We start from the raw sequence: 24,563 nt of genomic DNA on the forward strand, positions 1-24,563 counted from the left end.
CTCAGTTTCACTTTGCAGTATTTATTTGGCCAGTTAGAAGGTGTTCCTTGCTGGAGCTGTGTGACCTTGCAAACAAAGGGCTGATGCTTTGAGCCAGCAGGTCTCAGCTGAATGGACCTTTTTTTCCCTCTGCATCCTTTATAAAGTTTATATCTCCACTACATAGCATTACATTTTATGATACGCATGGCCTGGCCCCACAAAGTCCCCATTTATGTCAGATCTGGCCCTCATGAGTTAGATGCTCCTGATTGTACTGAAAACAGGTCCTTTAGGGAATATGCTTCCTGAATTCTGACCCGGAATTGCATGGACAGTTGTATTCTAGCATCTTTGCGTACTTCTGGCTACAACCTGGGAAGGAGAATCTTTGCCACCCTGGATACCTTGGTAGGGTTGTGATAAATGACTGGCATATGGGTTTTGTGCCTGGCATTATGTTTCCAGCTGTTTAATCGTGGGCACCCTTCCTTTACATTACCCTGACCTGGATAGCCCAGCCTTGTCAGAGTGTGGTCAGCATTTGGGTGAGAGTCAAGTAGACCAAGGAATACCAGGGTTGTGATGCAGAGGCAGGTAACCAAATTGATCTTTACCTGTGGATGTCTCTTGCCTCAAAGGGTTTTTGTTTTGTTTTTTTGTAGCAGGGGCTTTTGTCGTAGGCAAGGTTTTTTTTTTGCTACACCCCTGATGTAGCCAATCCTCCAAGAACTTACAGGGCTGTTATTACAGGGCCTACTATAAGCTCTTGGAGGATTGGCTACATCAGGGGTATGTGGCTTAATATGCAAACGAGCTCCTGCTACAAAAAAATCCCTACCTACAGGGTTACCATGAGACACATACACACGCACTTAGGGTTGCCAATCCCCAGTTGGAGGCAAGGGATCCCCTATTTGGAGGCCCTCCCCCTGCTTCAGAAAGTGGTGGGAGTTTTTGAATGTCTGCTGGGCACTCTATTATACCCTATGGAGACTGGTACCCATAGGGCATAATGGAGAATCAATCCATGGGTATCTGGAACTGGGGGGGGGGTTGTTTTTTTTAGGTAGAGGCACCAAAATTTCAGCATAGCATTTGGTGCTTCTCCTAAATACTCCCTCTCCAAGTTTCAAAAAGATACGAGCCCCAAAAGAAGTCATCCCCATCCTCCATTATTTCCAATAGAGGGAAGGCATTTAAAAGGAGTGCGGTTAGGCTTGCCAGTCCACAGGTCCTGGTGGGAGATCCCTTGGTTTTGCAGGCTTTTTCCTGTCACCAGCCAGCTGGCCAGTGGGGGGAAGCCCTACCCCAGCAGCCACCATGTGATTGTAAATCTTGGCAGGCTGGGAAGCTTGGATGGTGTGTGCGCATTTAAATCTCAAAAAAGCTGGATGAGGGCAGGGAGAGCAGGCAGAGCCATGTGGCTCTTACCAGTGAGTGTATGAAGCTATGAGAAAGGAAGAGAAGCCAACACAGTCCCTCTGTTTGTTTTACATTCCTTTCAGAAGTGGTTTGTATGGTAAAGAGTAAACTAGAACCTTTTGTTTCCTATGTTAGTCTGAAGAAGTTGGTTGAAATATAGCAGATGGTTACATTCAGCAACTCCTGTGAGTAAATTGCCCCAGTGAGATCACAAAAGTGTATGCTTGCTAACTGTGTTTATTTTGGCTGCTTTGTGAGTGAGTGAGTGAGTATGTGTGTGTTCACTTTCATTTAGTGGAAGTGCAGCTGCTGGGGATGAGGAAATGAAAACTGTATTCAGAGGAACTGCACTGCTATGTGGTTTTTTTTAGGGAATTAGAAAGTCTCCTGGCTCCACCCTCAAAGTCCCCAGGTATTTTCTGAGTTGGACCTGGCAACCTTAAGCATGGTCCCTTTAAATGTGATGGCCAGAACTCCCTTCAGGGTTCAATCGTACTTGTCACAACCTTGTTCCTGGCTCCACCCCCAAAGTCCCCAGATATTTCCTGTGTCAGACTTGGCAACCCTATACCGCATGTAAGTGTATGTGTAATTCAGAGATTTTATTTGAGCATGTTTCTTGTTATCCACATTCAAGATTGCCAAAGTAAGTTAGGCACCTTTACCATTAGCCGTTTGACCATTCACTATAATTAATAACAATTATTTCCTGATAAGTAGCTTGTCAGATGAACTGCTCTACTTAGAGAGAGCCAAGATAGCCACTTGGAGCCAAGAGGAAAGGTAGGGGATATAAATATTTTCAGGGGCCGTTTTGTAGAAAAACAGGTGGTGGAACTCATCCAAGGATTGTTATTCAGTTGCACCTACTATTCAATGGACAAGGAGGTGGAACTCTCAGAAAGGTTCAGGAGCTGTGCTCCTGTGAGCTTCCACTGAATCCAAGACCTGAGTATTTTAATAAAGATTAGAAGTTTAAAAAATCCTCAAGCTAATTTATGGTTTGGACATCTTGTAGCCCAAGGCAACACAAGGCATAATAGCAAGACAACCAAAGCTTCAAAATCAAAGCTGTGGTTGGGTAACTACAAATAAATGCTACAAATAAAAACTATGCACAAAGAGGGCTGAATTAAGACCCAATTCACAAAGGACTAGAGCCACTAGATAATTTATGACATTGTTGTAAACAAATAACTTGCCTGGTCTTCTGTGAATTGCCTCCAGGTAATTGGGCTAGCGAACCAAATTGAACTTCAATGTTATTTCTTTTAGGTCAAAATTATAGATATGTATGGGAATTGATTATTATAACCAGGGCTTTTTTGCAGAAAAGCCCAGTAGGGACTCATTTGCATATTAGGCCACACCCCCTGACACCAAGCCAGCCGGAACTGTGCTCCTGTGCATTCCTGCTCCAAAAAAAGCCCTGCTTATAACACTATTAAGCCTGGATACTGTTGTTTTAAGATCTTTGTAGTTTGGAATGGGATTTTTTAAATGCTGGATTTTAATTAATATCTTTTAATATGTTTTTTTTATTTTGTAAGTTGTCTTGGTCAGGTTCCTGGAGAAGCAGCATAAAAATGTTCTAATAATAAGTAAATACAGAAAATGTTTGATTGTGGGATTCAGTTTTGTGGACTGTTCGAAGGTTGACATTGTTAACTTGCAATGATGAAGAATCCAGTAGCGTCCTTTGGGGCAAAAAGACATCACCCCTAGGATTCCAGAGGCTGATATTTTCCCTACCTGGGTCAGCTTCTGCAAAAGGCAGAACAGCAGCCTTGCTGGTTGAACCTGTAGGTAGTACAAGCATGATTACTTCTTTTATGAAGCTAATCTCTGTAGCTAACCTGATAGCCTTGTTTAAACCGTTATCAGTAGATGGGCAGGTTTTCCAAAAGTTTGATTTTTATTCATCTAATTTATTTCAAAGAGCCACTGTCATGGAAACTTTCTTAAGTCTCTCATGTGTCTGCTGAGCCTACTGTGTCTGACACATTTAACATGTCTAACAGATGTGTATCTTGAAGATCCTAATCATTTCCATTCTGAGAAGGGGGTGCCCCTTTGCCACACTTGGATTCAGTTCAAACATTACAAACAAATCTCAGCTTGTTCATGGCAGCAACAATCCTGGTTAATCGCTGGTCTTACATGCTCCTTTCTCCCTTCATGTATTGCACCAAGATTGAAGACAGCCATCAATCTTGCACCATGATGTCTGAGTACCTTCACTAATGGAGATTTCCTTCTGTTCTGATAATTGAGTTTCTTAACCAGGACTAAAAACCGTGGTGAAGAAGAAGCAAACCTCTGTTGGTGAATGCATCCTTTGTTGTTGTTCAGTTGCACAGTTGAGTCTGACTCTTTGCGACCCCATGGACAAAGTCATGCCAGGCCCTCCTGTCTTCTACCATCCTCCGAAGTCTGCTCAAATTGCTGTTAGTTACATCAGTAACGCTGTCCAGCCATCTCATCTTTTGCCATCCCCTTCTTCTTTTGCCTTCTGTCTTTCCCATCATCAGGATCTTCTCCAGGGAGTGCTCCCTTCTCATTTGGTGGCCAAAGTATCTGAGCATCAGCTTCAGCATCTGACCATCCAGGGAACAGTCTGGGTTGATTTCCCTTAGGACTGACTGACTGGATCTTCTTGCAGTCCAAGGGACTCTCAAGATTCTTCTCCAGCACCACAGCTCGAAAGCATCTATTCTTCTGTGCTCGTCCTTCCTTATGGTCCAACTTTCACATCCATACATTACTACTGGGAATACCATTGCTTTGACTATATGGACTTTTGTTGGCAGGGTGATGTCTCTACTTTTTATTATACTGCCCAGGTTCACCATAGCTGCCCTCCCAAAAAGCAAACGTCTTTTAATTTCATGGCTACAGTCACCATCTGCAGTGATCTTGGATCCCAGAAATGTGAAGTCTTCCCCTTCTATATGCCAAGGAGTGACAGGGCCGGATACCATGATCTTAGTTTTTGTGATGAGTTTCAAGCCTACTTTTGTACTCTTCTCTTTCACCCTCAACAAGAGGTTCTTTAGATCCTCTTCACTTTCTGTCATTAGAGTGGTATCATCTGCATATCTGAGGTTGTTGATGTTTTTCCTGGCAATCTTAATTCCAGTTTGTGCTTCATCCAATGCATCCTACATACATTAAAATTCGTGGTCTGGAAAAAAATGTTATATATACTTATTCCAGTATTTCATTTCTAGCTTTTAAGTTGTTTGTTGTAGGCTTGCATCCACTGTTTTGTTGTCTTTTCCCAAATGGACACCTTTAATTTCCCATCATTGTGGTCTCCTGAAACATAATAAAATTAAAAGCTGTTTATTGGCTCATCGAGCAACTGGCATTATAGTCCATTTGCCATTAGAAACACAGAATTCCTGTTCAGGGCTCCCCCCCCCCTCCCCGAAACCTCCACCTTCAAATATAAACTGGTAGTACAGCAGCAAGAACTCTGGGAAGCCAAGAATGGAAATGGACTCTGTTAAGCATTATGTTAATGATGGGGACAAAGAGCCCTGTGGCGCAGAGTAGTAAGCTGCAGTACTGCAGTCCAAGCTCTGCTCATGACCTGAGTTCGATCCCAGCAGAAGCTGGGTTCAGGTAGCCAGCTCATGGTTGACCCAGCCTTCCATCCCTCTGAGGTCGGTAAAATGGGTACCCAGCTTTCCAGGGGTAAAGTGTAGATGACTGGGGAAGGCAATGACAAATCACCCCGTAAAAAGTTTGCCATGAAAATGTTGTGATGCAGCGTCACCCCAGAGTTGGATATGACTGGTGCTTGCACAGGGGATTACCTTTACCTTTAATGACTGGGAGGGCTGTAGCTCAGTGGCAGAGCATCTGCTTGATATGCAAAAGGTCCCAAGTTCAGTCCCTGGCATCTCCACTTAGAAGAACCAGGCAGGAGATAATGTGAACTGCTGCCACTCTGAGTAGGCAATACTAATTTTGATGTACCAAGAGTCTGATTCAGTATAATGGGGGTTCGTGTATTCATTACTTCAGGCAGGAAGTTGTAGCTCGGCTAAGAATTATAGAGGTTATTCTTAGCCAATTTGGTGTAGTGGTTATGTGCAAGGACTCTTATCTGGAAGAACCGGGTTTGAATCCCCACTTCTCCACTTGCAACTGTTGGAATGTTCTTGGGTCAGCCATAGCTCTTGTAGGAGTTGTCCTTGAAAGGGCAGCTGCTGTAAAAGCTCTCTCAGCCCCACCTATCTCACAGGGTGTCTGTTGTGGGGGGGGGGGGAGGTAAAAGGAGATTGTGACCACTCTGAGACTCTGAGATTCAGAGTATAGGGCAGGATATAAATCCCAATATCTTCATCTTCTCCTCCTCCTCTTCTTCATATTTGCTGGGTGGAGAGTCCCTGTGCTGTGCCTTGCAGTGTTTCCCTCCATTTTAGAAGTGTCTTGACCACCTGTCCATATTTTGCAACTGCTTAGCAAACCATACTTTATAAAAGTAGCTTAATTTCTGAGTGAAAATGTTATTGAGTGGTTGGATGGTTTAGGGTTTTCTGTAAGAGTCTGAAACTAAATGAAACTTGGATTTTTATTTTTATTTTTTGGTGTCTACAAACTGAATGAAAACCTAGAGATGGCAACGTGAAACATGATCTTGTGTATGGTACGATATTGTGTACATTCTGCTGGGCCCCAAAATCTGATCTGTTTTCCCTGAATGTATCATATTGGTGGTTTCAAGAACACACTAGGAAATGAGCCAGCACTAATTACAGGATCCAATGAAAAAAGTAAATATTATGATGATCTTAGCACCAGGTGCTTGGTAGAACATATTTATTGCTTAACTGTTTCACCTTTAAGCATGACCTTGTTCTGTTTTGTGCAATACTGCGTACCGTATGTGTATAAGCAGGCCGCCTATCTATGAGATGGGTCTGTATAAACACAATGCATCTGTGCACCTGTTTGCCTGCTACACATAAGGGACTACTAAACTCTAAATTCCAACTTAAAGATTTTTGTGGCCTGCCAAACAATTACAATGCGAAGTACTGGGAACTTTTTATCTGTTATGAGGTTGAGAAGTACTTGGAGTTTTTCTGATGATGGTCATGATGCTGGTCATGATTACAGGCCTCATCAAAACCCATCAGTGGCTATTACCCACAAAGCCGCCCTGAGCCTGCTCCGGCAGGGAGGGCGGGATATAAATACGATAAATAAATAAAGACAGAACTGACGAGCCCTGAACATTGCAATTTTAACCTTTTTTTAAAGACAGAACCAGGGCTTTTTTTGTAGCAGGAACTCCTTTGCATATTAGGCCACACACCCCTGATGTAGCCAGTCTTCCTTACAGTATGCTTTTTCATAGAGCCATTTTGTTCTGTAATATCAATCAATTGACGTCAAGCTAAGACTTCTTCATGCAATTCACATTAGGCACAAGCTCATTCTAATGTGGCAGAGTGGCGCAGAGTGGTAAGCTGCAGTACTGAAGTCAAAGCTCTGCTCACGACCTGAGTTCAATCAGAAGCTTAGCCAGTTCAAGTAGCTGGCTCATGGTTGACTCAGCTTTCCATCCTTCTGAGGTTGGTAAAATGGGTACCCAGCTTGCTGGGGGGGGGGGAAGTGTAGATGACTGGGGAAGGCAAGGGCAAACCACCCTGTAAAAAGTCTGCCATGAAAATGTCATGATGCGACATCACCCCAGAGTCGGAAACGACTGGTGCTTGCACAGGGGACTACCTTTACCCTTTTTTTAGGGCAGAGAAAAGCCAGGTGTAAAAACCAACTACTACTACTGCTGCTGCTACTGCTACTACTATTACTACTAGTAGTAGTAGTAGTACTTATTCTTCCTTCTCCTGTTCCTCCTCTTCTTCCCTCTTCTGCATAACAGCAGTGGCCCTGCCACACTTCTTACCTGGTCACCCAAGTTCTTGTTCCTCCTTATGTGTTCAAAGATTTTTGATAAGTTAACTGAAACAGATTCCAGAGCTGTAGCCACCAGGTAGACTGAAACAGCTCGGGGCATTTAAACTTCCCTTCTCTTGTTTTAATTAAGTTTTAGTGCATGGTTTCAGGCACAAAGTATGCTGAAAGATCAGACAGCTGGCGTTTTTCCACACCTAAAAGCCATTTAGGATGAATGAATTTCTGCTGCTCTGCATGTTTATCTCCTTTTCTTGTTATTTTTGAGGTGAATGCTGCTTAGTGCTGGTGGTCAGCCCAGATAGACTTCAAAGCTGGCATCTGGGAAGGAAAACAGCTGAGCTTCAGTTCTCAGAGCCAGGAGGGATTTTACTTTAGGCCGACTGACATCTTTTTGCAGCAGAAAGGGCAGCGGGGGTGGGGGGGGAGGAGATAAAGGGTATTATACTTTAAAGACCTGCTGAGATTATCCTTTTTAAAGCATAATGGTTATTTGTCTGTTGTGGTAAATTCATGTCTCCCTTCAAGACACTGCTTCTGTCATGGGAATATCACTTTCCTTCAGTGCTCAAACAGCAGTATTTTTTTCTTTGGGGGGGAAATGCGTTTCTCACACTCACTGCCATTAGCACATCTGTTGTACTTACAATTTTCAGTGGAACATACCCACATAACCAGTCTTAGAATCTCAGCAGACCTCTAGTTTACCGAGTGGCTTTGGGCTATGAATTTTAGATGGAGTTCCCCCCCCCCCCCTCAAGACACTGAGGCTTCATGTGCTACAGCTCAAATAAAGCAAATTTATACCCTTGCCTTGTCCTGTGGCACAGAGTGGTAAAGCTGCAGTCTGAACTCTCTGCTCACGACCTGAGTTCGATTCAGCGGAAGCTGGATTCAGGTAGCCAGCTCAAGGTTGACTCAGCCTTCCATCCTTCCGAGGTTAGTAAAATGAGTATCCAGCTAGCTGGGGGGATAACTGGGGAAGGCAATGGGAAACCACCCCATAAAAAAGGCTGCCATGAAAACGTCATGATGCGACGTCACCCCAGAGTCGAAAACGACTGGTGCTTGCACAGGGGACCTTTCCTTTCCTTTCCTTGTTGATGTGGACTGAAACTTTACAGCTGTGCCCTCTCAGAACACAAAGAAACTGGGACCAGTGTTCCCTCTGAGATGGGTTAGCGTGAGCTAAAAGGTAAAGGTAGTCCCCTGTGCAAGCACCAGTCGTTTCTGACTCTGGGGTGACATTGCTTTCATTGTTTTCACGGCAGACTTTTTACAGGGTGCTTTGCCATTGCCTTCCCCAGTCACAGCGTGAGCTAGCTCACAGATTTTTAGCCTCCAGCTCACACATTTTTTTCTTAGCTCAGGAAGGATGACCCCAGAGCACACTAATTTATGCAGTAGCTCACAACTTTAATGCCAGTGGCTCACAACTTTAATACTAGTAGTTCACAAAGTAGAATTTTTGCTCACAAGATTCTGCAACTTAGAGCAGGAACATTGAACTCATTTGTTATGAGGGCCGGATCTGACATAAATGAGGCCTTGTTGGGTGCGGGAGTGTTAGGTTGGGCTGAACCATGTTGGGCTGGACTACGTGTGTACCTATTTAAGATTAGATAGCAGAGAGATAAATTTTATAAAGAACACAGACAAGTGCAAATATATATTTTTAAAAAACTTAATACAAACGAAGCTCTGGCTCTTTCCTTTCCCAGGGGATTAGGAGGTGGAAGACTCAGCCATTAGGAGGAAGATTGGCTTAGCTCATTAGCTCTGTTGTTGGATTGGAAGATCCTGCCAAAGCAAGCTCTGCCTCCCCCCTTTCCTCCCCAAGGGAGGAGCCTCAGCCAATGGAGAAAACAGAGGTTTTGTTCTGTAGCTCCTGTGTGATTGAGCAAGCCTGGCAAAGCAAGCTGTGGTGCAGAAGGAAGGATGATGTCTACGTTCTCATAATTTTCATGAGATTTTTGTAAAATAATGCATCTTTTCTTGCTCAAGCATACACTTTCTCTTCCCCCGTGTGCAAATGTATGTGTGGACGCATGCACTTCCACACACATGCATGTGTTAGAAAGAGAAAGGTAGAGGTTGCTGGTTAGAAAGAATAGTTAATAAGCTAATTATCTTGCCCCAGCAGTATGATTCCATTTATTCTATGTGAACAGATTATTTCACCTTCAAGTCACAGCTGATATGCACATGATGCTAAGTGTGAAGAACTAGACTCCTTAAAATTGTCTCGTTCAGCCTTAACTGATTGAGCTTTCATGGGCAATTACTTTCTTTATTAGCAGTACATTCCTAAGGAGAACAAAATTTGAGTCCAGAGGCACCTTTAAGACCAAGAAAATTTAATTTTGGCCCGGTTGTAAGTTTTTTGTGCTCAGGAAAGCTTATACCCAGGCCAGAGTATACCCAGTTTATACCCAGGCCAGAGTATACCCAGGAAAGCTTATACCCAGGCCAACTTTCTTGGTCTTAAAGGTGCCTCTGGACTCAGACTTCATTCTGTTGCTTCAGACCAACACGGCTGCCCATCCAAATCCTAACCAGAGTTACACCTTTTTAAATCCAAGTGGGCAGCCGTGTTGGTCTGAAGCAGTAGAACAAAGTAGTATTCAAGTTCTACCTTTAGGACCAGTAAAGTTTTATTCAGAATGTAAGCTTTCGTGTGCTCTAAGCACACTTCATCAGACGAAGAATCAGGTACAGTGAGTAGAGCTATATAAAGCTGCTAAGCAGTGGTTTAGAATGCAAAATGGTACAAATTTAAGATCCAATGACAGAATAGTAAAATTAACAAATTGAGCAAACCTTTGATCTGGGTAGCATGAGTATGAGAAAGCATCATGCTACCCAGATTAAAGGTTTGCTCAATTTGTTAATTTTACTATTCTGTCATTGGATCTTAAATTTGTACCATTTTGTGTTCTAAACCACTGCCTAGCAGTTTTATATAACTCTGCTCACTGTACCTGATTCCTCGTCTGATGAAGTGTGCTTAGAGCACACGAAAGCTTGCATTCTGAATTAAACTTTGTTGATCTTAAAGGTGCAACTTGACTACTATTTTGTTCTATACCTTTTAAAAGATATTTACTTCAACAGATATAGAAGGGTGTGACACACATAAAAGGGTGTAGCTCTGCTTATGATAATGGTGTTCATTGGCTGAACTACCCTAGAGGGTAAATCATATTAGCAAAAGATAATTGAAGAACTAAAGATTATGGGAGTGCAAAATGTACTCAGATTTCTGAAGCACTGAACAAAGTAGCAATGATACAAGCAGGTTACATACTTTCTAGTACTCTGAAACATTCCTGTGTTTGTGCTACAAATGAAATGTTTTGAGAGAATTTCATACTACTTTGCAATATTTGGCATGCCTTTCCTCCTTCCCTCCCTCCCTCCCCCTACCATATATATTTCCAATATTTGGCACAGAGCCAAATATATGTATGATGTAGAATCAGAGGCATTTTGGCACTGAAAGCCCGGAGGTTTTATTTTTAACAAGTGAGGGTGTGAATGGTGAAAGGCATGTTTGAGGAGAAGTTGTTGCCTGTCTCACTAGAAGAGCTTGTGTTGTATGTTCTGTCCCTACGATTCCCAGAAGTAAATCTGGAGTAATTCTGATAATAAAAATAAGGTTTATATGCCACACTTTTCTCTATCTAAGGGGTCTCAAAGCAGCTTACAATTGGCTTCCCCTCCCCACCTCACAATAGGCACTTTGTGAGGCAGATGGGACTGAGAGAGTTCTGAGAGAATTGTGACTGGCCCAAGGTCACTCAGCAGGCTTCATGTGGAGGAGGAATGGGTTGCCAATCTTCAGTTAGAGGCAGGGGATTCCCTGGTTTGGAGGCCCTCCCCCCACTTCAGAGTTATCAGAAAGCAGGGGGGAGGGAAACGTCTGCAGGGCACTCCATTATATATACCCTATATAGACCGATTTCCAGGGTATGATGGAGAATTGATCCATGAATATTTGGGGCTTTGGGGAGGCTGTTTTTTTGAGGTAGAGGTACCAAATTTTCAACATGGCATACAGTACCTTCCTCAAAACACCCTCCAAATTTCAAAGAGGTTGGACCAGGGGATCTAATTCTGTGAGCCCCAAAAGAAGGTGCCCCTATCCTTCATTATTTTCAAATGAAAGGAAGGCATTTAAAAGACATGCAGTCCCTTTAAATGTGATTGCCAGAACTCCCTTTGGAGTTCGATCATGCTTGTCATACCCTCACTGCTCGCTCTACCCCCAAAGTCCCCAAATATTTCTTGAGTCAGACCTGGCAACCCTAAACTAGATTCTCCAGATTAGAGCCTACCGCTCTTAATCACTACAACAAGCTGCCACAGGAGCAATGGTGTGGAGTAGTGTACACTTTAGTATCACACTAGGATAGGGAAGGCCCAGGTTTGAATCCTTCAGGCACAAGGCTCATTGGCTGACCTTGGGTCAATCACTGCTTGCAGCCTAAAGTTGCTTTAAGGATAAAACTGAGGCAGGATACCGATGACTCCTTTGAGGAAAAAGCAGGGTGAACATTAGCGAAAAATGAAGGAAGCAGCAGATGTAGTGGGGGTTTTGACATAATTGTGATCTATGCACAGGTAGACCAGGATTTGTGCAGTTTATTGTGGCATCTGAATGTAACCATAGCTAATTTAAATGGACATTGTGGGTATTAAACCATGGTCTGTGGCTGTAATAACTTTCATTTTTATTTGTATGCATAAACTTACTTATATGAAACAAAAACCTAACAGCCTCATAACAATAAAAAAATTTTTGAGATGCAAATTGAAATAATAAATGGAGAGCCTTACAAAACTTTTGTTCAGATACAATTTCAAAACAAAATGAAATGTTCTGAAATGTCTGTTTTACATCACTCTGTTCTATATGCACAGTTATTTTATTAAAAATTGTACTAGTACATCGCTGCAGCTTTTGTGCTACAGAACTGCACTCAGTGCATTTTAATTTCCGCTCCTGTATTGTTAGATCCACCCCCTCCCCTACAAGTTTTTCACACATCTATCACATTTGCAACTGTAGGTTTTCTTTAGAAAGACTCTGTAAACTATTCCGTACAGAGTTGTTCCAGTCTAAGCTCTTTGAAAACAATGGGCGTAGACTTGAGTAACTGCATACAATTTCACATACCATAAGACAGTTACTTTATCCTTTGTTGGGGAGTAAATCCATCTTCTGCCACGGTATTAAATATTGATACTTTGAGTAAACATGCACAAGATGGGGAACCCATGAGTAATTTCATGGCTGAACACGGAAATACTGCCACAATCTCCTCCTTCAGGTTTTTTCCAGGCTCTTAAAGGTAAAGTTGCTGTTGAGTCACAACTTACTCATGAAGTTCTGCCTCATAGTTCTTTTAAAGGTGAGAGATGAGCAGAGGTGGTTTGCCATTGCCTTCCTCTGCGTAGTAACTGTGGGCTTGCTTGATGGGTCTCCCATATAAGTACCAACTTTACTTAGCATATGAGTTCTGAGGAGGTCAGGCAGACTATTAGGGCTAAGCTCTTGGGACTGAAACTTCTTCCCTGTTGTTCATTTAACTGACATTCAGCTACTTGTTCTGGAGCATGTTTAGTTCTCATCCAGCTGATTTCTTTTTGTTAATTAAAATGTATGATTTTCTGCATTGCCCAGGAAGTTCCCCAAGTATGCAGAGATTTCTCCCTCATCAGTCGATAGCCCATTGTTGCTTCTTTTGCTATCTATCCAGGGGGCATCCATTTTACTGCAATGTTAGGATAGAATTACAAGCCACTTAACTGTTACATGTTATTTTTCTGTCTGCGTAGTAAAAACAGTTTTAGAGGGTAGCTGTACTGGTCTGTAGTAGAACACAGATTCAAATCTTACTTCAGTAGTACCTTAGAGACCAAAAGGAGTTTCAGGGTATAAGTTTTTTGAAAGTTAAAGCTCCCTTTATCAAACATGGAAGGAGCCCTGTGGCACAGTAGTAAGCTGCAGTACTGCAGTCCAAGCTCTGCTCACAACCTGAGTTCGATCTTGGTGGAAGCTGAGTTCAGGTAGCTGGCTCAAGGTTGACTCAGCCTTCCATGTTCCGAGGTCGGTAAAATGAGTACTTAGCTTGCTGGAGGTAAAGTGTAGATGACTGGGAAAGGCAATGACAAACTACCCCATAAAAGTCTGCCAAGAAAATGTTGTGATGTGACATCACCCCATGGTTCAGTAATGACTTGGTGCTTGCACAGGGGACCACCTTTACCAGAAAATGGGAGAGGTCGTAAAGAAAAGGATGAAAAGATGCAATGTGTATTGTAAGCAGCTTGATTGAGCAGGGAGGGGAGGAATTTTGGGGGGCAGAAACACCTCTCCCATCTTCTGACTAGGAAAAAAGGACTCGGAGCTCTCCATTTCTGCTCACTTCTGGTAAAGAGAGCTTTTGATACTTGAAACTTATACCATGAAATTTTTGTCGGTCTCTGAGGTGAAGACAGTTTCCATAAATGTCTCATGGAGGCCTCTATGAGATAATTCTTAGTGAGTCCATCAGAGTTGACTCAACTTTTAACTAGAATATCTTTATACAGGGTATGGAAGCTGGAGTGAACTGGCTAAAGCTCTGGGGAACCAGGACACATTGATAGTGGACCCAAGCCTCCGGTTTTACCTGCCTCAAAAACCAAAATATGAGGTAACCTTATTCCCATCATACTTTTTACATTACTTTCTCCTAGTGGCCTCAGTGGCATGATGAAGATTTCCATCTGTCTGCTTATATGTTGTGGTTATTTTCTCATTTTTTGGTGTGGAAAAATATTAGAAAGTTTGTCAAATCTTAGAGTTCAGTGAACTTCTCACATTGGGTGTGAACAATGGAGCCCCGAAGCAAGTATTCTGGGGGGGCGTGTTAAGAAAGAAAGAGCATAGTAAAATTTAGATGTTCTGTAGCTCCACTCTTGTGAGCTCCTGCCAAAAATGAGGCTTGCTCACTGTCCTTGGAAACTCACTAAAACTTGAGCACCTTTTCAGAAGCATTGTGAGACCAGCCATTTGGATGAGCTTTAAGTGCTCAGCTTGTCTGAAAAGGTGGAGAAATTTCAATGAAAGTTTATTCAGTTTTGCTTTAGAATTTGGTTTTGGAGAGTATTTATTTACCTTTGTTTCCTTCCCCAAGCCTTTGTAAATCAAAATAAGTAATTCACTGTTATTTTCTTCTCTTCCTATCTGAAAATGTGGTAAGAAGAAAAGGAAGATGGGGAAATTAGATTAGCAAGTAGTGGACCACACAATTATCCTCAGGGGCTGCCATCTGTAGAGCCATTGAGCCCAGATTCTATATTGTCTGACCAGAGGATAAGTCAGAGGAGAGTGAACAGGTTTCAGCAACATGATTTTCTCTCAGTATTTTCCCATGAGGAGTCTTCATCTTTCACTGCTATCCCAGATGAAAGGAGGTGGGCACCTTTTGTTTGTTTAGAACATTCTTCTCTAAAGGAACCTGTCTGAGGCAGCTTACAAAACAAAAACTGATAAAACATTACAATATATTAATTAAAACCCAGCATTAAAAAGCCTCTACCCAGCATTTAAAAATAGATCATAATAACAAACCACAGCCAGTTGAAACAATACTTTCCAGGTTAAAACAGTGTTAAATAGCGTTTTTAAAAAATCAGCCCCTTACATACCTATTTTACAATTTTGAACCTTACACAGAAAAGGCGAAGATCAATTTGGTTCCCTGGAGCAGGGTTCCCCAACCACCGGGGCGTGGACTAGTACCGGTCCGTGGCCAGCTATCAATTGGGCCACAGAGTGAAGCAGAACCGCTCCGAACTAAAGAGGTGGCATGGCCTCACTCCAAGACTGCCTCCCCTTGCAGGGTCCCGGGCTGGCAGAAGAAACAGCGCTGCTGTGACCATAGCCTACCCCCCTTATCTTTAAATGGGAGGGGGAGGCAGAAACAGCCCCAGTCTCCCCCCCCCATTTAAAGACCCCCATGGGGGCAGGGCTGTGGCGTGGGGGGGCAGCCTGGGGTGGCAAAAAACCCAGCACTGCCACCCCCACCGGTCCGTGGAAAAATTGTTTTCCACAAAACCAGTCCCTGGTGCCAAAAAGGTTGGGGTCCACTGCCCTAGAGGCACTTCATGATAGACCAGGCAAGTGTTATTTTCAAGAATACTTTCTAACATTCTGGCTAGGATTGTTAGATAATAAAGTGACAGAGAACTAAAGATTTGGTATGGTTTTAAAATGGGCTAAATGGCAACTCTTCCAGTGGTGCCACTTTTGTGACCAGCTGACTTGGATAGGTTTTGAGATGGTGTGTGTTGACACCTTTGCAAGATCCTGTGCACAGATCAATATCATCCTCTCGTTCTTTTCTCTTTATGGATTTAGAACCCTGTGCACCAAGGAAACAAGAACAACAAGAATGATTCCGCATCGTTGGACAACTCTTCCCCTTGGAGGCCTGAGGTTAATGTTCAGTAAAATACCTTCTGATGGAAATCTGAAACTGATGATGAAAATAAAGCTGCGGGATGGAGGTTCTGGTGGCCGGGCTAATAGCTACCTATTTTTGTGGAGGGGTCATGGTGGAGCTTTGTTCTTTGATTGACATGGATTAGAAATGAGGTCTGCTAGCCAAACTGATTTTGCTTTCTTAAGCTTGAAAGAAGGCGCCAAAGAATTCCAAAGCTTGAAAGAAGATCCCCAAGGTTTATTGGTTTGGGGAACTTACAATTATATCAAAATGAGATTTTTTTGTTTTTATTTTTCCTGCCATGTTTTTAACTCATATTCTGTCTACAACAGTCCTTTGTAACCAAAAATTTTCTCTCTAGTAATTCCAGTAAGCCTAGTTTTGCCATTTGTTGAAGCAGTTAAGATGACATCGAGTTGAACTGTGTTTTGTCCCCAGTTTGCCCTTTGATTTCTCCTGGCTTATCTCCTGTTGAAATGTCTTGTGGGCCTGTGGATTAAATTAAGTGTGAGAAATCCAGATTCTTGTGCAAATTAATTACAGGTGGGTATAGGGTCCCCTGTGTTGTACTCTTGGCATCTTTCTAAGCATTTTATCACATTGTGATTCCTGTGCCTAATGAAGAGGTGAGGGCAAGAAAGGAACAGGGCATGAGTTTATTCCCACCTGTAATGACATTCAGATTTGTTTGAACAAGGAAAGGTGTGTTCCTGGTAAACCAGTACAGTAAAAAGAGATTTCAGAATCGTTTGTGACAACAGAGTGCCTTCTGACAGCCAAAGAGGTTTGACATTTTCACACCCACCAGTTTTTAAGAATAGGAAATTAGCATGGGGAATTGGCCTCGGTAAATACTGCACAAAGTAAAAAACATCTTTGTAGAGAGAAGACAGACTGTATCAGCGCTAAAGAAATGGTAACTTCAGACTCTTCTGTGCAGTGTATTTTGGTTTCTAGGTTGGTTGGAAGAAGAGTATTAACCATCAGTTCAGCTTTATTTACTCAATAAGTTATTCCCCCTTAGAGCACTTGGATAGTCCACCGGTTTCCTTTTTACTTTACATGTACATAATTTCATGCTTTTCTTACCAGCCCTAGTACCTATATAAAGACTTCAGTTGAGGTGGTTAAGCTTGAGGTGGAGAGCCAGTTTGGTGTAGTGGTTAAGTGTGTGGCCTCTTATCTGGGAGAACCGGGTTTGATTCCCCACTCCTCCACTTGCACCTGCTGGAATGGCCTTGGGTCAGCCATAGCTCTGGCAGAGGTTGTCCTTGAAAGGGCAGCTGCTATGAGAGCTCTCTCAGCCCCACCCACCTCACAGGGTGTCTGTAGTGGGGGAGGAAGGTAAAGGAGATTGTGAGCCGCTCTGAGACTCTTCGGAGTGGAGGGCGGGATATAAATCCAATATCATCTTCTTCTTCTTCCTCTTGTATTTTTAAAACCGAACAAGCAGCACACAACCTTTTTGGAGATCCTCTGCTTACCTGATATTCAAACAGGCCTGGAACACAAAACACATGATAGAAAGACCTTATGTGTGCTTGGGACAAATTGATAACAATCACAGAGGCAGAAGCCACACAGAGACGATCAGTGATTCTATGGCTTGGTGGCAAAAATCAAAGATTTTATTTATTTATTTATTTATTTATTTATTTATTTATTTATTTATTTATTTATTTATTTATTTATTTATTCTGTAACTTATATCCCGCCCTTCCCACAAGTGGCTCAGGACACTTTGGTGTCCAAAGTGAGCTTTTTTTCATATAGGGAGCAGTGAGATGGGCAGCAAGGTACAGTTTTGAGTCCAATACCCTGCTTGAAACTGAATTTAATACTGCAGCTGAGGGGTAAACTAAGCAAAGGTTTGTGTATGTTCTGTGCATTGTATGGAACAACCATGTTCTTTAGCATTAAAATTCAGCATGCTGAAAACCTCATCCTTTAATAGAAGTGCATATTTCTAGCCATTAACACAGCAAAGACTGTTCAAAATTTGCATCGGCAGAGCCCAGTGATACTTCACAAACTAAAGGGGTAGATAGACAGAGGGTGCATTTCAGATAATAGGCCATTAAGGTTTTAGCACAGTTCTCCCCGCACCCCAAACTAGCAGGAACATAATAGATAATACAAAAATCTGAAAGATTGCTTCATTTATATTTATTGCAGAGTTCAGGTTTATTTTCTCTTGGCTTAGAATTTGGGTTGCTGAAAAATGGAGTGCTATGTGTAACCAGCTCTAACTATAGGGGCAGCACCCTTATCTGCTCTCAGGTGCATCCTTTGTGTTGATTTGCCATCCAAAGAATCAAGAGTGGGAGCTTTGCAATGATTTTGGACAGGGGTGCATTAGGGATAGAAGCCATAAATCCTGGACATCTTCTCCAGATGCATCACCAGAGAACCTTCATCTCCAAGGTGTGATGGGAACTGAGTTTTATTTATATATATTCAAGGTCCCATTCAATAAAAACACATATCTCCAGGATGCTGCAGATGTATGCGGTTAAATTACAAGTCCTTGAGCGTGTTATTTTCCCCTGCACTGTGGCTTGAATTGTCAGTGCCTCTTGCATATCCTGCATCCCCAGCATGTCCCTTAACTGTGCTGAAAGGGAATCTTGTGCTTGCTGGAATATGCAGTGCCTGTAACAGGACTGGCGCACTACTAGGCAACCTAGGCAATTGGCTAGGGCATCAGCCTAATGGAGGCAGCAAATTGGGCACCCCCATGTGACTTAGTGACATTATCAGTGTGGAGGGGGTGCCAGAAGTTAGCCTTGCCAAGGGTGCTAGGCAGTCTAGGGCCGGCCCTGTCTGCAAGGGCTGCAGACAAATCTGCCTCCTCTTTGAGAGCCAGTTTGGTGCAGTGGTTAAGTGCGCAGAGACTTATCTGGGAGAACCGGGTTTGATTCCCCAGTCCTCCACTTGCAGCTGCTGGAATGGTCTTGGGTCAGCCATAGCTCTTGTAGGAGCTGTCCTTGAAAGGGCAGCTGCTATAAGAGCTCTCTCAGTTGCACCTACCTTACAGGGTATCTGTTGTGGGGGGAGGAGGTAAAGGAGATTGTGACCACTCTGAGACTCCGAGATTCAGACAGGCCCGTAGCTATGAGAGGGCCTGTGGGGGCACAGCCCCCCAACTTCTTACCAAAGCCCCCTGTCTCTGGGGCCCCAAGGAGCCCCCAGGGCCTCAGCCATGTTGGCAGGAGCTGCCACCAGCCCCGTGTGCGATTTGGCGATGGAGAGGTTGCTCGCGGGGCCAGCACCAGAAGCAGCCCGGGCCTCCTGCCTGAGTTAAAGGGCCCGCCAATTAGCTGATTGGTGAGCCCTTTAACTCAAGTGGGGGTGCTGGCTGCTACTTCTGCTCCCCACCGGCAGGGAAGGAAAGTCGGCAGCCAGAGCGGCTCTCTGCTGCTCTTGTCGCTGCCCTCCCTTCCTGACACTAAAAGAGCATGCAGGGTCGGGGGCAGAAGCAGCCCCCAGAACCCCGCCTGAGTTAAAGGGCCCACGAAGCAGTTGGGGGCTGGGAGCTGCTTCTGCCCCCGGCCCCGTGTGCTATTTTAGTGAAGGGAAGGCAGCAACTAGAGTGGCAGGGAGAGCCGCTCTCTCACCAGCCTTCCTTCCACGCCACTAAAATAGCACATGGGGCCAGGAGGAGAAGCAGCCCCCAGCTGAGCCGCGGGCCCTTTAATGCACCAGAGACTGGGGGCTGCTTCTGTTCCCAGCCGCTCACTATTTAAGTGGCGGGAACGGAGGGCGGTGACTAGAGCGGCAGGGAGAGCCACTCTCTCACCAGCCTCCCTTCCACACCACTAAAACAGCACATGGAGCCGGGGGCAGAAGCAGCCCCCAGCCCTCCGCTCTTGTTAATGGGCCCACGGATTGGCTGGGGACTGCTTCTGCTCCAGACCCCATGCGCTATTTTAGTGGCGTGGAAGGAAGGCTGGTGAGAGAGCGGCTCTCCCTGCTGCTCTGGTCACCGCCCTCCCTTCCCTGCCACTAAAATAGTGAGCGGGGCCAGGGACAGAAGCAGCCCCTAGCCTCCGGTGCGTTAAAGTCTTGGCTGGTCAGTGGTCCCTTTAACTCATTCTGGAAGCTGAGGGCTGCTTCTGCCGCCGCCCCATTCACTATTTTAGGGGCGGGGAAGGGAGGCCGGTGACGAGAACGGCAGGGAGGGAGGGTGGGGGGGAGAGTGAGGAAAGGGAAGGTTGTGTGGGGTGCTAGGGGGCATGAGTGCCCCCCCCGAAAAAATTATATGCCACCCGACCTTTCAGATCCTGGCTACAGCTATTCAGAGTATAGGGCAGGATATAAATCCAATATCATCATCATCTTCTTCTTCTTCTTCTCTTTGCCTGGGGGTGTTGACTTGACTTGATGCACCTGAGAACAAAATAGGTCTTTGTTGGTGGGGGGGGGGGGAAGGGCTATTAAGAAAATTCCACAAGCGCATGCATGGTTTTGAACAGGATGTATGGATACAGCTTCAAGCTGCTAGTTACTGAATATCACTCAGCCTTCAGAAGTTATCCTGAAGGGAGGGGCCCGGACCTGTGAGGCGGAGACAGCAGAGTCATATGAACGTAACTTTTAAAAATATGAGCAGCAGCACAATCTCCCCTTTCTTCTCTGGCTCAACCCCCTTTTTTGTCTGTTTTATCTTCAGTAGCACTTGCACATTCTTCAGATTGCATGGAACTGATTTTCCCTAGAGATAATGAACTGCCAGGATTAAAAAAAGAAAAGAAAATTGAGCAAAGTTTTCCCAGTGGCTAAAGATTTGCAAGTACCCCCCCCCCCAACACACACCCAGAGCAAATTGTGAATGTGGTTTCAGAAGTCAGTTCTCTGTATTTTGCAAAGGTCTAGCCAGCAAAGGACTGCTCGGTTGCAGTTTTGATTCATGGTATAGTGATGTAACCAAGTAAGCTGGTCTGGATGCTAGCATAGGAGCCTCTTTGAGAAAATTATATACTAGGGGTGTCCAGATTATGGCTCTTTCACATATTGTGTGGCTCTCGAAGCCCCACCACCCCATCAGCTGCCTTGGTGAAGGCATTTCTCTCTTTAAATCACTTCTCCAAGCCAAGCCAACTGGCACTTTGGAGAATGCATTTAAAGTTAAAGTTGTTTTTCTGTCTACATCTCCCCCCCCCTCCCTGCAGCTCTCAAACCTCTGACATTTATTCTGTGTGGCTCTTACATTAAGCAAGTTTGGCCACCCCTGCTGTATACTATGTTATATGTCTTGAGGTACCTAGAGAACAAAAATAAATTGTGTAATATGTGAATGATTGCATGTGTTTTAAATGTTCATATGGAAGAGAGAGTCCCTAGAACTTTTTCCAAATCTATCTCTCAGACTCATGCCCAATGATTTCTGTGTTACACAGGTCTATATCTGTCTGCAATTTTCCATTCACTTCCTTGTATTCATTTTCAAAATGTGGAGTAGGGAAATGCAGCACTGAAGACCATTCTCTCCAGATTTTTCTAAGTATCCAATAACTTTCCACTTCTGCAAAAACATTCTCTCTTTCTTGTCCCTACACTTTTCTTCTCCAGGAACCCTTGCAGCAGGTGGAAATATTTCTGATGCAGCAGGATGAGATGAGAGGTTTATGCTTTGCGGAGTTTCTCCCCAGAAAGTTCTTTACTTGTAAGGGTCTGGGCTTTTGGATCTGTTAGCATAAAATTCCTTCTTGAAACGAGAGGGACTTTCTATACCACCTAGCTACATGCTGACTCATTCTGAACCAGTTTGTGAAATCAATAGCCTCCATTACCAGTACTCCTGCAATCCTTTGTGCTTTAAGTAGGGTTTAAAGTCAAGCTGCTTTCCAGCACCTATCTACTGTGGACAGATCCCAGACAGAGGTCTAGGGTTGTAGAGAAGTCCCCAGAGTTCTCCAGCGAAAGACCAAAATGAATGTGGCATAATTTTGGATAGTTGGAGTTTGCAACCTGCTTTTGCTGCTGACTCATACTGTGACTTTTAGTGAGTTGCTTGCAGCTGCTTCACATGCAACTCATCAAGAGCCTTAGTTTTTCCACCAGCTATGCACTCAGTAGGGTACTGAAGCCAGTTCTGGTCTTCTGAGTGTATCAGTATGAAATTCATATTCTATGTAATAAAGAATACGTATGTACAATGAACTGTAATGTGTGAAAGGATCCTTAGAATAAATTGTCCATGTAGATGCAGTTCAGGCCATCTCCAATTGTTGGTGTTCCACTGAAGTTGGTTAAGTGCCACATTTTTACAAATGCTGATCCCTTGAAGCTGCAGATGTAGGTAAGGGAAGTGCTTCTCAAGTCAGATCCAAAATCATTCTGTTGATATTTCTTACTGAACCAATTAAGGATGGAATGACGTTTCAGGTTACACAGAACTCTTGAATACATGAACCATGAAGCTGCTTTATACCAAATCAGATCCCTGGTCCGTAAGTGTTACAGTATTGTCTACTCAGACTGTCAGCAGATTTCCAGGGTTTCAGGTCAAGGTCCTTCCCATCACTTACTGCCTGGTCCTTTTTTAACTGGGGATGCCAGGGGTTGAATCTGGGAACTTCTGCATTCCAAGTAGATGCTTTACCACTAAGCCACCATCCCTGAACTCTTGTTCAGACATATCTCAGGAATCTGTGATGGGGTACCAAAAACTTCAGATGAACAGTGTGGCCATAGCGGCAAAATACACACTGGTTACACAAATTTTTAAATTACTTAGCTGAAAATATTTGAAATTTCTGCTTTCTGTGGGGAGCAGAAATAAGACAAGAGCCTAGAAATTTAGGGCCCAAATAATTCCTTTGCTACTGTCTCTTGGGGATCTAAAATCAACTCTCCATTCTGCTTATATACAGGCAGAAATACTGTCAAGCAGCAATACAGATATGATTGTTAAATGTTTCTCAAGCTCTACAGAAAGGGCATTCTCAGAACACTGCTTTCCAAAAGTAAACATGTCTTTCCTCTGGCTTCATTCTTCCAGCCAGCTTGTGCTCAGGAAAGGGGGTCCTGTTACCCTCTGGCAAAATAAGATTCCAGCAGAAAAACTTGTATTGAATCTGCTATCCCATCACATTAACAGTCTCCCTTCAGAAGTGCTTCCAGTCCACTGTGGTCAACTTGACAAGCAACAGAAACTAAGACCCAAGCAGTCATGATTCTGTTCAATTCCTCATCCTTCTTCTATTCCATTCACATCAGGCAGCAGTGCTGGTCCTGGAATAATATTGGTCAGGGCTCTTTTTGTAGAAAAAGCCCAGCAGAAACTCATTTGCATATTAGGTCACACCCCTGATGTCACCATTGTTTTGCACAGGGCTTTTTTGTAGCAAAAGCCCAGCAGGGACTCATTTGCCTATTAGGCCATACCCCCTGACACCAAGCCAGCCAGAACTGCGTTCCTGTGCATTCCTGCTTAAAAAAAAAAAAAGCCCTGGTTATTGGTCAACAGGAAGAGGACCTGTGCTATCTTACTCCTCACCTGGGCTGGCATTAGTGACAACTGGGAGACCATGCTTATTGCAAATGCATGTGTGGCTGATTGCTTCTGCCCATCACATTGGCAACTTAGGCTCCAGCAAAGGTCACTTGGAAGGCTGTTGCAGCTATGATTGTGAAAGCACTCCAAATGCATTCTGCTGATTGCTGCCTGATCCCATATTCTGTTTGCAGTTCCATTTTCGCATGAGTGTGATTTTCTCTAGAAGTACTTCCATAACTACTACTGGCCTGCTCCTGGCCCACCAAAAACAAATTGCTCCATTCTTGCTCAGCTTCCCTTGACTCAGGATTTGCATCAGATTAACTAATTTGATTTAAGAGATGAACTAATTTGATTTAAGAGATGAACAGTGGAATGTTGACAATACCAGGCAACTAACAAACAGCAGCTGCAGCATCAGAGATCCTGATTACCATGGTAGAAAATATTACACTCGAGTATTAACTTTGACTCCTATGTTACCCCTTGCTTTTTCTTTGATTTGTGTATACCAAAGTCAGGAACCTTGTGTTTCCATTTTCATGGAGTCTTAGGTATCTTCCTCCCACCAAATACTCATTCTGGGATTCTCACTATGGCACATATTGAGAATACAGATCGATAACCATGCCAAATGAAAGGTTTTTATGCACCATCCTTCTTGCGCCGCTCTCAGTGCCCACCTGCCAACTTGCTATGCAGAACTTTGGCCATCAAGATGTAAAGTGGTAGTAGGTCTTATGGGCATTAGGTTGAGTTGTAATGGGGCTCTCCTTGTTCTTCCGTGTGCTTGCAGTTCCAAGGCCAAGTCAATCTCCATGTCTTTGAAGACTGGTGTGGTAGCTCTATTGAGCAGCTGAGAAAGAACCTCCACTTCCCATTGTACCCTCATGTGAGTATTCCACAATAGACCATGTTGTTTTCTTGTGCCAACAGAAGAAGAGCCATATTTTCTCTATATGTTTTGTATAGCCTCCTAGTTGAGAGCAAATGGTGTTTCTTTATTGTCCTCCAATGAATCATCAACCTACTGCATTTTTTTTAAGAACACCCATTGTGGAAGGTGTCTGAAGCCAGTGAAATCTGTCTCCAGAATGTGTTTAGATACACATATCATTTTGGTTTAAATCCCATCTGGATCATTTTTGGCTGACAAGAAGCCATTTTGTTGGACTAAAACATCCTGCCTGTTACATTTGGAACAGAATCTTCTTTAAGACTAACACTTGCCA

General features: G+C 43.6%; 1 protein-coding gene across 1 annotated transcript in view; it reads left to right on the forward strand.

Moving 5' to 3' along the window:
• B4GALNT3 (beta-1,4-N-acetyl-galactosaminyltransferase 3) overlaps positions 1–24,563 on the forward strand; it is a 140,260-nt gene that overhangs the window by 74,273 nt on the left and 41,424 nt on the right. The window contains exons 2-4 of the mRNA XM_060245761.1: positions 13,933–14,036; positions 15,746–15,823; positions 24,128–24,223. Coding sequence (XP_060101744.1) covers positions 13,933–14,036; positions 15,746–15,823; positions 24,128–24,223 — 278 coding nt within the window. The remainder of the gene's footprint in view (positions 1–13,932; positions 14,037–15,745; positions 15,824–24,127; positions 24,224–24,563) is intronic.

This window comes from Heteronotia binoei, chromosome 8 (genome assembly GCF_032191835.1).
Source record: "Heteronotia binoei isolate CCM8104 ecotype False Entrance Well chromosome 8, APGP_CSIRO_Hbin_v1, whole genome shotgun sequence".
Lineage (NCBI taxonomy): Eukaryota > Metazoa > Chordata > Lepidosauria > Squamata > Gekkonidae > Heteronotia > Heteronotia binoei.